The sequence below is a fragment of the Solea solea genome, chromosome 2 (assembly GCF_958295425.1).
Source record: "Solea solea chromosome 2, fSolSol10.1, whole genome shotgun sequence".
NCBI classification, from domain to species: Eukaryota; Metazoa; Chordata; class Actinopteri; order Pleuronectiformes; family Soleidae; genus Solea; species Solea solea.
Window position 1 is genome coordinate 21726166 of NC_081135.1, and position 15556 is coordinate 21741721.

Below are 15556 nucleotides of genomic sequence, written 5' to 3' on the forward strand. Positions count from 1 at the left end.
GGTATGGCATTTGTTTGTGATGTGGCGTGGATGGTTAATACACAGCTGATGAAGTAGTTTGTTTAGGTTATATACAGTAGTTTTATGTTTCCTTTAAAAATACAAAAGTATTTAAAAAAGATGCTGGTTTATTATATGTTTTAATTCAGGCAACAGTCATGTTGATTTCTGTTTATCATGTGCAGTGGCCAAACAAACAGTAACAGATCCAAAATGATCCAAAACAGTAACAGATCCAAAAAGGGGTTTGAGTGTTCTTTTGTTGTTGTTGTTTGTACATTTATTGATTGACATATAGAGGATTGTTGTTTTCCTTGTATTATCAGTGGCTCAAGTTAAGATGTGATAATATGAGGCTGCATGACGAGAGAGTCGAGAGAGAGAGAGAGCGCAGGTGATGTGTTGTTCTGACAACGCAGAGGTGACTTTTTAGAGCTGTCAGTCCAGACCTTGAGCACACAGACATGGTTTGCGCTCACTCAGGAGGAGATTCTAAACTCTACCTGACAGCCACAATGGCGAGGGGGGCGTGACGTTGGTGCAGCACAGCCAAGAGAAAAATATGACCAAAGAGATGATTAAGTATTAAAGAGTTTAATTTACCCTTGTTTAGGCTTCATCTCATGATCAACTGATAATTAGTCTTTGATCGACTACTGGTTGGGCACCCAGGATCTAAAGCAGGGGTGTCAAACTCAAATGACCTGTCTGGTCAAGCGGGCCAACATAGAGGAAAAAAAGTGGACAAGATAAGATATTCATTATGATATTAGACAGAATTGCAAAGTAAAAGTGCTTGTTTTGATATACAATGATTCACAATAAAAACATATTTATCATGCACAAAAACAGAGAATTAAATTGAAAATTTAGCAAATAATGACGAGGATAATTGTGATTGAAACAGCATAAATATATGTAATTTCATGTTGAGTGTAATATATTTAATAAAGCAATGATTACAACCGAATGTCTTATTACTATTATAAAAATATTGCCGGCAAATACATTTAGTCTTATATTCTGTCTCTATTCCATCACCTCACACAGTGGTGGGCGGGCCACATGTAATCAATTGGATGGCCACCAGTTTGACACATGTGATCTAAAGGGTTAGGAATCTCTCCGTTGTAGCAAACTAGGGGCCCCCCAAACAGCATCTTGCGCAAAGCTAGAAACAGCCCTGGTTAATGTGGCTTTTATGCTTCTAATTTGACAACATGCTCGAAATCTTATTATCTTAATCTTAAGCAGGTTTCTTCTTCCTATGTTGCTTCTTGCTTAGGTACATGTGCTGTGCCAAAAACCCCAATGACAAATTTAGTTCTTCATACTTTATACATATAGTATACTTCATAAGGCCCCAGCTAACAAAACAGCACTTACATACACACGCACGCACGCACGCGTACTTCCTCACCCCGCCCCAATACAATCCCTCAACTATGATGTCACGTCATCACCATGTTGGGAGGAGGGAGCAACGGGATCGGTACTGGGTTCAGAACACATTAGCTTTCGCAGTTTCGACACACGTAACCATCTGCCCAGACACACGCACAGACATTTATCATTAACTGGAAAATAGTGAACACAACGGGAGAGCTGGACAGCAGGAGGACGGCATGGGAGAGCACACGGCGTTATTGCTGTTACTGGTGGCGACCTTGACGCTTTCATCCGAGGTGAGTGAACACCGGAGAAATCTGCGGGGGGATCCGTTCACTGCTGGCTCCGCTCAACTGCGGCGGGCGGGCGTGCGGGCGGGCCTGTAGCAACACCAGGCACCTGGCACCGGTGTTCATCCACCGTGTCATACACAGACAAACAGACAGACAGACGGTGAGAAGTGTGCTAAAGTAACGGTTTTAAATTAACACGAAACCGACGTTAGTGCGTGAATTATGATAACATGTCGTCAGTTATTTGCATCTGTGTTACAACCGTGCTATTGCCATAGATAACACTAGCACCGAACATATTACTCATCCATTGTAGCTAAGTGTGCCTCACATTTATTTTTAAGTCTTCACTGATACGCTGTGTTTTTACAGTAGAGACATATTTACTGCGCAGATTTAGCAAACCCGAAGCTCCTCGGGCCTGCCGTCAGATGTCAGTGATTGACAGCTCGGACCTGACATGTTTTTGTTTGTCTATATTAGATTCTTCTTAAAACTCGGTTGAGTTACAACGTTCTTTTTCATAATAGCTATTGTTATAATTAGTTGTATGGCTGGTATACAGCTAAGTTAAATGGCCTAGCTAATGCAGTAAATAGAGCTTAGCTATCTACGCATTCGCTATTTTTTTACTCTAGAAAATCACACGGATTAAAATAATTTCCTGCTCACATAAATCAGCCAGTCATAGTTGATACATGTTGACGGGTTCAAACAAACCCGATAATTGACCCGTTTACAAGTATGTCAAATAGAACACACGCTCCTGAGTTGAAAAGAATAATCAATGTCCTCTGATGCCGACATTAGTTTTTAGCTGTGCTAATGAGGAGACCTTAATCCAGCTGCGGTGGAGCTGAAGGTTGGTGAGATTGCTGAGGGAAATTGTGGGAGAAAGGATGCAGACGTTCTAGTTTGACATAGGCAAGATGGCGCCTGGAGCTTACTGGTGCTGCTGCTGGACCACAGACAAATGCTCAGCTAAGGATCAACTGGAAACAGGATCAGCAAGGAACCCAGTGCAGTTGATTTTACATAGAGAGCACTCATGGTTATACATATTTTTGTGGCTGTTATGAAAAAAGACAAAGGGAAAAACCTTTTACCAGCTGTAGTTTTCCCAGCCAAAACCTCTGTGGGCTGCAGTGAAAATTGTTAAAGGGATGGTACAGGCTTTTTGAAGTGAGGGTGTATGAGGTAGAAGAGTTGATAGTATAATGTTTTGCTGTTAAGAGAGATAAATGTATTTGCCCTACAGAAGAAGATCTAGAACATTCTATCTTTACACTATATTTTCAGTGGTTTCTCTCTCAGACTTTTTTACCCCAACAGCTGTAGTGTACTGCCATGATAACACTCAGCACTCCCACTGTTGTGTTTTGAATGTAAGAATCCATCCATCCATCCATCCATCCATCTTCTACTGCTCTATCCCCACATGAGGGTTGCGGCAGGCACTGGTGCTAATCCCAGCTGGCATAGGGCGACAAGTGGGGTACACCCTGGACAGGTCGCCAGTCCATAACAGAGACAAACAGCCAGCCACTCTCACACTTAAACCTACGGTTAATTTAGAGTGTCCAATTTGCATGTAAAAAATATGTTAAGAAAATATATTGCCATAGGAAAAGGCTGTATGACATCATGGTAAACTGCTGAAACGATTCAAAATATAGTATATTGTTTGACTGTTTTTTTACAGGGCTACAACACCGCTGTTTTCTCTGCTGTCCTATTCACATCAAAAAAATGCATAAATCATGTTCTGGTTCTCTTGTGTGCCCCTCCAAACGGGCAGTGGGATGAATGCTGCCTAACGCATCAGCACCTCATACAACCCTCATTAAAAAAAAAAAACTCAACTATCTCTTTAAATTGACAAAGCATGATGAAGATGAAGCATTCAAGGACAAGTGTTAATAATGGTTATGTCAATATAGGCCAAGTTCTCTAGTATTTATAATATCAAGTCCTGGACTGTATACTGCATTGCTTGTCCTTACAGGTACACTACATAAAGTGCGTCAGCGCTTTGTTTTTGTGTAGCTTATAATATACATTTGCATAGCACTGCCTGCGTAACCAAGCCTCGATTTCACGCCGCAGTTTGTCCTGTTTCTGCTTTACTTTTGGGGAACATTGATGTGGTATTTCACATAAAAAAATAACCATGCATTGTAATATACGAGGGATATCATGATGCAATAACATCACAAAAGTTGCTTGAGCAGAGAGGACTCACAGGGACTTATTCTGCAACACAAAAGTTGGGGTTATTCGTTTTAAGATTGCCAACAGATAGCTTGGTGGCTGCTGTTAGGTTGCAGCGTCAGTCTTTTCTGGTGTAAGCCAGGAAAGCACGCTGTTCTTTGGGTTTCAGGTTGTAATGTCCCTCTGAACAGGTGAATAAGATGAACATGGTGGATGTTTGAATACCACAATCACTAAAAGCTGCATTCAGTAGTTCTGCTATTTCTTCTTATTGTAATAGTAGGCTATATTGTCTTTCAGACACTTAATTTGTACTTTCATATAGGGATTAAACAAAGCCTTTGTTAAGCAAACTTAACAAAGAGCACATGTGCTTCCCTGTAGCTGTAATGCGTAGCTCTCTGGCTTATGGGCTCAAGGGAATGATATTGACAATATACTCTTGCCAAGGCAGTAGTTATTTCAGCATTTATTTTATATAATAACCTAAATGCACAGTAATATTGTGGAGTTATTTAAAAGGGTCTTGATCCTTATGATTCACTAATACTAGCACCACATAAAAAAACGATGTATGTCCAGGATTATGAAAGGGCATACAATGAATAGAAAGGATCTATAGATACATAAGCTACTTCAGGGGGGGGGGGTTGTGGTTGATTTATGATTAGCCATCTATGTACAAATAAGTATTCTCCTCTTTTGTCACTTTTTCCAGGTGCCAGGAGATGACTCTGTGGGTTTGCTAACTGAGCCCCAGGTGGCCATGTTCTGTGGAAAGCTCAACATGCACATCAATGTGCAGAGTGGCAAATGGGAGCCTGACCCTTCGGGCACCAAGAGCTGCATTGGCACCAAGGAGGGCATCCTGCAGTACTGCCAAGAGGTATTTAAGCAGAGTGAGACAGCAGTGCAGAGAAAAGGAGAGGGAGGTGGGTGGTGGCAGAACAGCAAATAGACAAACAGAACCATCTCTCACTGTGCTCCAGGTGTATCCAGACTTGCAGATCACAAATGTTGTGGAAGCCAACCAGCCTGTGAGCATCCAGAACTGGAGCAAGAAAGGTCGCAAGCAAAACCGCAGTCATACGCACATTGTGGTGCCGTATCGCTGCTTGGGTAAGCAGTTTTACTGATTTGAGTGTATTTTTACTAGATATGTGTGTGTGTGTGTGTGTGTGTGTGTGTATGATTGCACATGTGTGAATAAGTTTACAAAATTACTCCAATTGAAGAACAAGACCGTATTCATTTTTGCAGTCGGGGAGTTTGTGAGCGATGCCCTTCTCGTTCCCGACAAGTGTAAGTTCCTGCACCAGGAGCGTATGGACCAGTGTGAGAGCCACCTGCACTGGCACACTGTAGCCAAAGAGGTGAGAAGAAACAACAAGATCATCTTTTATCTCACTATATAAACTTCATATTGTATGTGGTGGTGGTCCTAGTATCCTCAACTGTTGTCACTACATTTCCTATTTTTCTTTTTCTTTTTTGTTAGTTATTGTTTGTTTAATGATTCATTAACGTACATGAGCGTTCTGAGGTTTCATGTCGTTCAGATATGAGAAGCAATGTTGGAAAGTATGATTTGTGTCTGTTATTGAAATTAGTCCTGTGGAGACCGCACTATGAATCTCCATGACTACGGAATGCTGTTGCCATGTGGCATCGATCGTTTCCGAGGAGTAGAGTTTGTCTGCTGTCCATCTGAGGCGGAACGGGAGTCTGACAGCACAGAGGTAGAGGGACAGGAGTCGGATGTGTGGTGGGGGGGAGCTGAGACTGAATACACCGATAACAGGTGAGGGCATTCAGCACCACACACATTCACACAGACACTAGTGAACTCAAATATTTAACGAGATGTTGTCTTTGCAGCATGTCACGTCCGGCAGACACAGAGCCTGCCACCACAGAGGACGATGAAGACGAGGATGAACAGATGGAAACATTTGAAGGGGATGAAAATGGAGATGGCGATGAAGATGAAGAGGATATCGAGGAAGACGGCGTGACAGATGAGCGGGATAGCGATGAGCGGGATAGCGATGAGCGGAATGCTAACATTGCCATGACAACCACTACCACCACTACCACTGAATCAGTTGAAGAAGTTGTCCGAGGTAAGAAAGCTATCAAGGACAGACTCGTTGTTTATTTGAGTACAGCCCACCGTTATTTGTAATGTCTTGTTTTCTAGTTAGATAACGTGTCATTTTTATGTTTTCCTTTGAATTCAGAAGCTCACAGTTTTTCATTAATGTTTTATTTGCGTTTGCCTGTGTACACATATCTCAGCTGTGTGTTGGGCTCGTGCTGAGTCAGGCCCTTGTCATGCCATGCTGGAGCGATGGTACTTCGTGCCTAAGAAGGGCCGCTGTGCTCCCTTCTTGTTTGGGGGCTGTGGGGGCAACAGGAATAACTTTGAATCGGAGGAGTACTGCCTAGCTGTCTGCAGCAGCTCGTGTAAGTCCCGGGACCAGAGCCGTCTTAACCCCGAAGTGTCCACAACACAAGCCTGATTCCTGTCCTCAGGCTGCCGTTGATCGTCTCTATGTCTCATTCACTTTCTCTGTCTCGCTCTATCTTGAGTGTCGGATGGCTTTTTACCACTCAGAGCACTAACAAGTGGATTTGGTTGCTCATTATCTCGCCTTGTGTTGAGCATCGCAGGATCATGTCCTGTTGTGGTTAGCAAATGTCATGCGGTTTGTAGTTTGTTTTTTTTGGCTAAAGGTTTGTAAAGAAGCTTTATACAACTTTTGTGTTTTTATGAATATGAAGCTGCACCAGCCGCTAGTTCAGCATAATAACTGAAGTCTGACTATTTTTTGTTGCTAATCTAAGTTTACTGGTTTATGGTAGCAGATCAGTCTTCTCTGCCAACTCAAGACAGATTCCCAACTACTTTAATTTGAAAGCAATGAGTTAATATTTACTAAAACTGCTGGACATTGCAGGTTTAGTAAGTATTACTTAAAGAGAAGTCAGTAGAGAATCGGATGAAGACTATTTTAAGTCATGGATTAATATACTGGGTACTCCTTTTCAAAAAGATCAGCCATTTTAAATAACTAGGGCTGTTAGTGTTTTGATGTTTGAACACTGCTGTGAAAGGAAAATAAAATGGAAAAAATTGGCGAGCGGTTTAATGAGTGTTGTTGTTGGAAAGCAGCCATGATGCACTCCCTGTCACGCTCACATGAAGCATTCGTCCTCCTCGATATAATTTAACTATTTTCATCATTTTCTAACCACTAGTACTATGGGATACATCTTACAGCATGTGGATGAGTAAATACTGAACCATAAATGTGTATGTGCATGTATTTATAACACATGTGCTTGCATACCTACAGTGCACTACGCAGTTACAAGGTCTTGTGTCTGTCTAGTAGTCTGACCTGGGATTTGTGGGTTAGTAACAGTGTTACCAATCTGTCTCTTTTGTGTGTGTGTATGTGTGTGTGTGTGTGTGTGTGAGAGAGAACAGGGAGTGTTGTTAAAGCTTAATGGGTTGATTCGCTGTTTCCACCCAGAGAAGCTTCGCACCACTGAGAGGTGCAGCAACTACCCTGATCCTGACTCAACAGTTTTCATCTAATCTCCAGACTCCCACATTAAACAAGAACACATAAACACGCTTACACTGGGAAACCCTTTCACCCTTTCTCCCCTCTGTTAAACCGCCTGTCTTTAAGTACAGCAGTTTGCTGTGTGTGCCTAACCTATGATATTTGAATTAATATGTGGTTCAATCTATTGCAGGTCTTACTCTCTTTTCAATGTATGCGTTGTGTGTCTGTCTTTCTTGAATTGAAACTCCAATGTTGCCTCTACAGTTTGCTCTTTGTGTTTTAACTGCATCTAGATGTTCTTGCATCCCTTTTACTTGTACTCTTATTATGTGACTTGTTCAACTCACATTTTACAGTTTTTTACCTTTTGCCCCACGTTTGACACCTCTCTCTTTGTTCTCCCTCAGTGCCCACTATGGCCCCCAGTTCTGCTGATGCAGTGGATAAGTATCTTGAATCTCCTGGTGACGACAGTGAACACACTGACTTCCAGAAAGCCAAGGAAAGCCTGGAGGCCAAACATCGTGAAAAGATGTCCCAGGTTTGTGTGTGTTTGTGCACGTTTGGCCTCCACATTTCTCCTTGTCCTGGAGTCCAGACATGTGGTCTGATGTTACAAAGAAATGAAATGGATGCTTCTCTCTCTGACATGACACACTTGTGGCTAGGTGATGAGGGAGTGGGAGGAGGCAGAGAGACAAGCCAAGAACCTTCCTCGTGCTGATAAGAAAGCTGTCATCCAGGTAGACCATGCACCACACATTAATCACACAGTGAACCATGAATCAATGATCATTATTGGCAAGAATCTGGCGATATATATGTTCAGAGACAAGAATGGCAATAGGCCATATTGCAAATATATTTGGATATTATAAGCAAAATTATTATTTTTTTTAAACTCTGACAGTACAAATAACAATATACAGTTTTCTTTGACCAGTGAGAGGAGTGGACGGGGAAGATCCTGAAAGCCTGGTGCTAACTAGCAGCCAAAGTCTTAAATAAAACACAAAACCAGTGTCAGACAATCGCAGCCCAAATATTTCCATATTAATATAGTACTTCAAACAGTTTATACAGTATCATGCGTTTTGATGTTTTCTTACACCCCTTGATAACCATGGTTACTGTCTCTGTGTCGTGCCATCTTTGCTCTGCAGCACTTCCAGCAGAAGGTGGAGGCTCTGGAGCAGGAGGCAGCAGGAGAGAGACAGCAGCTGGTAGAAACCCACATGGCGCGGGTGGAAGCTCTGCTCAACAGCCGCAGACGCCAGGCTCTGGAAAATTACCTGAGTGCCCTACAGGCCAGCCCTCCATGGGTACTTCATATTTACAAATATCCACAAATACACCTTTGCACTTTTCAATGGAGACATTATAGACCTGTCACATCATGGGTGTGTGCGCATGCAATCATTTAATGGTTGAGTTCAAACACAGCTCACAAAAGCTTTCTTTGTAATTTTTCACACTACTCTGCTGTTGCAACTGGCAAGCAACATGCTGATGTTTTATGTATAACGCTTGTTTTTGAAACTGATTTGTAAGAGTAATAACCTCACTAACGCCACAAACTCCTCCAGCCCCGTCAGGTATTGAGTCTGCTGAAGAAATATGTCCGTGCAGAACAGAAGGACAGGCAGCACACGCTTAAACATTACGAGCATGTCCGCTCAGTCGACCCCAAGAAGGCTGCACAGATCCGACCTCAGGTACTAGATTGTAATTATCACACACAGAATTGTGATTTATTAATGAGAACAGCTAAATTTTTTGACCCTATTGTTTACTATTTTACTTTCTTGTGACCTCTAGGTTTTGACCCATTTACGTGTGATAGATGAGAGGATGAATCAGTCATTGGGTCTGCTCTACAAAGTGCCCGCTGTGGCTAATGAGATCCAGAACCAAGTTGGTAAGTGCTGGCTCTGAACTTCCTTCTTTCTGGGCGTTTGACTGCTGCTTTTTAAATATCTGCTTAGGTTTTGCTTCTTTGTATCGAGATGTTGTGAAAAGCAGTGATTCTAAATACATACAAACCGTTTATTGTAAAAAACACAACACACAAACTTGGTCTCATTGACTGATATATGGGATATTATATTTTTATACACAATGTCATGACAGACACAGATTTTTTGGGACAAGGCAAACATACTGTTTGTTTAATCTATAGAGAAATCAACGTCTAAAAATCACAAGTTTTGTGCTGGGTTTTATGCATGTACTGTATTGCATATATCATGTAAATGAACATAGTCTTTCAATTGCAAAACAAACTGCTGAGTTGAAACCTAGAGATTTGTGTTTTCCCTGGCAGAATGATAGGTTTTGCAACCTACAGATAGGTATCTACTGGACCATACTAGTGTCCACTCATATGTGCTGTGCTTTACCATCTATATTCCTCTGTAAGGGAACATGTTCTGTTGAAGAAGACCTGAAACTAGTGATTGAGAACATTAACTCCACAGGAAAATGTTTCATGATGTTTTAAATCAAGTGAGAAGTAGTTTCATTTCCCCGTAGACTCTATTTCAACTGAGTTTTCTTTTCTTTTTTGGAAACCAGCAAAAGTCGTCCCCTGGTGGTTAACTGTTACTCCCATCATAATAATTATTGGGCTTCACTTTACCAAAGCTGTAACACAATTACTACTCAAAAACAATCTATCAAAAGAAGGCATCGAACAAAATAGTATGAACTTAAAGAGCTTATCAAACAAAGCAAAACACTTCACTTCCTGTCAACAGTGCTTGGAAGGGCATCTCCCTTATTTAAAGTAAATGTAAAAGTGAACAAAAGAAAAACTACCACTGGTGGGCAGCAGCTGATCCGGCCTGTCAGTTTCCTGGTACATTACTGTGCTCCACTCATGACTGTAACTTCATATTTAATGGATTGTTTGGAAACTTATCTGAACTTCCATCAAGAGAGGGATCACCATATTTTCCAAAAATGCATCAATTAATTTAAGTTTTCATCAGCATGCTGTGAAAATCTGCTTTAGGAGACAATAAACCTGTTGTAATTTAGCACAGATGTCTCAGATGTATCTCAATCTGCTTATTACTGAGAAAGAGGTTCTAATTAAACCACCATCAATGTGCTTTGGGGGTACACAGGCTGCACAAATGAAGTTACCCTGCAACCTCCTGTAGTGCTGAGGGAGGACGGAAATGTGTTTAACTCTGAGCCTTGGGTCCAGTGATGAATGGCATGCTGATATCGCAACATCTTTGCAGGTTGTCTGCAGTAATCAGGACTAAACTCTATGGACTAAACTCAGCATGCATTTTTAACCGTCTTACTTCCACTTTTTCTTTCCCTCATTTATCATGACACTGTTTCTCTCCCTCACTAACTTTCTTCTTTCCCACCGTAGCGGTTATAATGCAGAGAGTCCAGACGGATCTGTCTCAGCAAGTCTCATCTCTGCAGAGCGACGGGCGGGTGAGTGGAGCTGCACCCACTCACATATGCATGGAGTCTGTCCTGTATAAAGAGCACTCTCTCTCTCTCTCTCTCTCTCTCTCTCTCTCTCTTTCTCTCACACACAAACACACACACACACACAAATATAAATAGAATCACCTTTAGCCCTCAGAATGATAAAAGACAAAGTCAACACGGTCATGATCAGAGACGCTTCGGTGCAGGAGTTTGTATTTCAGAGGGTCAGCCGATCACAAGCAGTGGTGACTGTAATCAGATAATGGCAAATAAACTGAACAATCAAACAGATTCCTCTGAAAGACAGTGATCTCCCTGGAGGGCACTGCCTCTGAAAAGTAAATTAAAAAAGATTTAACTGCTGAGTGACTAACCTTTGGGGATATTTGTCGTTGATTCTGCTTCTGTTTAGCTTTTGTGAACAGAAGCGATGTTACATTATTTGTTGATCTGGAAAGCTCTGTCAAGCAATACTATCAGACCTGACTGAGGAGTGTTTGTGTATCGGCAGCAGCAGTGCAGGAGGTGGGCGGGTACAAAAGGCATGTCTCTCATCAAACTGCTGAATAACAGGTTTTTTGAGCAGTAGATTTAACTTTCTTTGTTTTCAGTCATGATCCAACCTGTTTGCAGCAGTCTCGCTTTTCTGCTGCCTCTGTCTGTCTTGACATAACAAAAAAAAAACACTTCCTGAAATACAGAGAGTCGTATGGAGCTGATGAGCTTAATCAACATTGTGTGAACTCATTTAACAGTGGTTTTGATTTCGATTTGGTTTGAATGTAACCGACAATTGGTGATATCTAAAAGTTACGCGCCACAGATTTAAGCCACAATACACAAGCCAGCATTAGTGATGTTTGAGTCCCAATTTCAAGCAGATAATATATATATATTTTTTTAAATCCTCCCCAAAAACCAGATGAATGCTCTTCTGTGTTTGCAGATGGATGGTAGGGTGAGTTACGGTAATGACGCTCTGATGCCAGATCAGGCCTACAGCTCTGCTCCGATGGACCCTGGCCTGGATGGATTCGGCTTCATTCATCCTGAGAGCTTCAACCAGCCCAACACAGAGAACCACGGTAACACACACACACACACACACACCAAAATACCATTGTTGATAGTGAGATAAACACCAATTTATTCACCCAGTAGAAACAACTTTATTTGTTGTTAATTAGACGAATTCATTTATAATATAGAATTGAACATTTCATCTTATTTCCTCTCAATTTTATTTAAACTTCTGTTACAGTTGAGCCTGTTGATGCTCGTCCAATTCCAGACAGAGGGCTGCCCACACGACCTGGTGAGTGAGTGTGTGTGGATTTCTGGGTCAAGTCAACAATGGAGTCATGTATTTGCTGATGAGCTAATGAATGCTACCCTGTGATAAATGGTAGAGTGGATCATCTTCCAACTGGAAGGAAGAAGTTTCGGGGATTCACTGGGCAAAACACTTAGTCCCAAATTGTTCCTGACAGCTGTGCTGTAAAGAGCTTTGTTTTTTCATCACTGTGTTAATTTTGTCCATATTACTCTCTCTTATTTACTTACTTATATTATGTGTAATGTCAACTTAAATTGCAAATACCTCCAATACAAATACAGTCTTGTTCATATGAAAGGATAATCTTACTGCACCCCTTTATGCATGTTTGATGTTTACATTGTCTGTCCTCCTGTCCACTCAGTCTCTGCCCTGAAGCCAGAGGAGATGCCAGAAGTACGGATGGAGACGGAAGAAAGGCAAAATGCTGGTTATGAAGTCTACCATCAAAAACTGGTATGAAACCCATACAACCCCAACAGCGCTTTGTCATTTTGCTCCACGTTGTGCTTTGTGCACATCAATAATTTTTCTTTTCTAACAACAGGTGTTTTTCGCTGACGATGTGGGGTCTAACAAAGGTGCCATTATCGGACTTATGGTTGGAGGGGTTGTCATAGCAACTGTCATTGTCATTACCTTGGTGATGCTGAGGAAGAAACAGTATACCTCTATTCATCACGGCGTAGTTGAGGTAAAAGGGCTGAATGCATGTGTGCTTTTGCTCATCCGCTGGACATTTTGTTGCACTGACATTTGTATTTGATCTGTGTTTTGTTAGGTGGATGCAGCAGTGACACCAGAGGAGCGTCATCTGACCAGGATGCAGCAGAACGGCTATGAGAACCCCACCTACAAATTCTTTGAGCAGATGCAGAATTGAAGAACTCATCATCAACATTTCCTTCTGGCGTGTCCCCATATCACACACTCTCACCACTCGCAAGGTCTGTTCCACTCGGGTCCTTTGCCCGAAGCCTCCACAGCTTCAGTCTCTCTCTCTCTCACTTTGTTGAGCCGTGAATCCATGTCTCAGTCTGTATGTTTACATGATATATATGACAAAATGTATGATTGTGTTAGTCCATCTGAAATATATATATATAAACATGTTAGTCTGACTGAAATTGTGATGAATCGAATTTCTCACCCAGAAAATGTGATTGGGATTTGAGCTACGACTGCATGTATACATATATAGTCAGACCAGATTAAAGCCTGGTTTGGGCTCTCTGATCATGTGCCACTGTTTCAACCCCCAGCCTTTACCCAAAACTAAAAGAAGCAACCAAATTCAGGCTGATACATGGCAAGGAGACAGATTTTATGCTCTGTCAGCCTTAAGAATTTAATATTTTCAAGTTTATTGAGCGTAGTAAGGCGCACGACATGCTAACAACTAGCCGACATACTTCATTCAGACAACTGATTCCTTGCTATTGCCTGTATACTACAACAAGTACAGTAGTCGAGTTACAACTTAGTTGCGCATGGAAATGAGTGTGAGGTTTGAGTCAAAGGAACCTGACATGGAACAAAGCCTTCTTATACCCTGATCCCTTGATTGTACAGAGCTTACATTCACCTGCATTTGGTCAGACAAGGGTTATCCTGTTTTAACGACCCAACCCAGCCACCGAGAACAAAACGTCATAGTGTTTGTACTGAACCACCGCCACCCTGTTGAATATTTATTTTAAGTCACGACAGTCCCGCTCTCGCAGCTGAAACCAGAAATGTGTGAACCTAGGCAGATTAATTCCAAGTCGCTCCGTCATCGCTCCAGCTGTTTTCTCCCTTTACCTCCAACCACGTCCCCGTTCCCCTGCTCTCAGATGACAGCTGTGCTGTTTGATGACATAACAGCTTTTAGAGCTGGCAAACGAGAGGGGCTCTCAGAGCTGCACAGTTAAAGCCCAAGTGTTTCAGGTTTGTTTTTCAGAAAAGGATTGAGAAAAAATATCAGAAAAAGAAACATAATCAAAATATGTAAAAGTTAATCAAAAAAAAAAAACATTGAATGTTTGGGTTTTTTAAAATGTGTAATATATTAAGACAAAGAATAGCTGTAAGTATATGTAGTGCATGGCAATATTGATGACAGATACAGTTAACTGTATGTCGAGGTCCTCAGGTGCGGTCCTCTTACTAGATATTTTAGCAGGATTGTACATTTGTAGTGTCTTCTTTGTGATCTTGTGATATGAAGAAGAAAGAGTATTCAGAATCTGGTCTGCTTTGTGGTCACACAGACTTGCTTTAACTGAATCTTGGCTCTTAAAGCTCATCTCCATGCTTCACTGTTGTGTTAGCTGCATGGGCAAAATGCTCTTACTGTATGTAATATATGAAGTGTAATAGTATCCGAAAGGAAGACGATCGTGTTACTGTTTGCGTTCTATGCACTCTGTCATTTTGGAAGTCTGATTATTATTACCAAATATTATTGCTGTTAAGTTCCTGATAGCAATTCACTCGTCACTGCTGCACAATGTTTCTTTCTTTTTAGAAGGAAAACCAGGGAAGGTTTTCTGAAATTATCATTCCACATTTGTTTCATTCCACCATCTCTCCTGATTGTACATATTTGGAAGATGGACATCCAGCTCTCAATGTTAAATTTTCCCCTGTCTTTTTTCCACGCAATCCCCACTTCTCATATTTATCCCATCTTTCTGTCTGTGTCAGCAATATTGTACAGTGCAGCATTTTGGGGTCTGCATGCGAGTATTTGATAAACAGACGGGACTCTCGGTCAGGTCTGCAAACATTAGAGCAGTTTTGTAGATGGTCCAATTTCCTCTGGATTTGTTCACATTCACACATTATATTTTTCTACATTTCCTGTGTATATGTGTACAGTCAGTGCATACGTTTGTCCTGTGGTGGATATTTCCTAATCTTCACATCGTTAGTAAAGTAACAATCCTCACAAAGAGGTGAAGAGAAATTGGAGAAAAACTACATCTTACATCAGCACTTCCCTCTCGCCCCTGGATTAGATTATTTAGGCCACCTTCAGTTAACACGAATGTGACTTGCATATCGTGCATTTATACCACAGATATACAACACATATCACATCTACACTGGGTGTCTCTGAAGGCTAGTGACAAATAAGTCTGTTTGTTTTCTCATTGATTCAGTGACCTTCCTCTGTGTGTAGTTAAATGAAACGTTTGCTTAGAGTAAGAAAATGCTTTCTACACTCATTATACCATAAATAAAATTTTGAATGTACATAAAACTTTTTGGTTGGCTGTCTTGAGTCTTTTTCGGACTTGATCATATTC

At 41.4% G+C, this 15556-nt stretch overlaps 1 protein-coding gene across 2 annotated transcripts; it reads left to right on the top strand.

The window, feature by feature from the left end:
• The first annotated feature begins 1477 nt into the window (after positions 1-1477).
• Positions 1478-15510, top strand: LOC131446373 (amyloid-beta A4 protein-like). Of its 2 annotated transcripts, XM_058617560.1 has the most exons (18): positions 1478-1685; positions 4612-4779; positions 4883-5012; positions 5154-5266; positions 5504-5694; positions 5772-6016; positions 6192-6359; positions 7879-8012; positions 8140-8214; positions 8635-8793; positions 9058-9186; positions 9290-9389; positions 10860-10927; positions 11874-12012; positions 12189-12242; positions 12628-12719; positions 12811-12957; positions 13045-15510. In XM_058617560.1, exons 1-18 carry the CDS (start codon positions 1626-1628, stop codon positions 13144-13146), a joined length of 2274 nt encoding a protein of 757 aa, XP_058473543.1. In that variant the 5' UTR covers positions 1478-1625; the 3' UTR covers positions 13147-15510. The 2 variants fall into 2 exon arrangements, with proteins under 2 accessions (XP_058473543.1, XP_058473551.1); XM_058617568.1 differs by lacking the exon at positions 6192-6359 and having other exon boundaries at positions 1479-1685.
• The last annotated feature ends 46 nt before the right edge of the window (positions 15511-15556 follow it).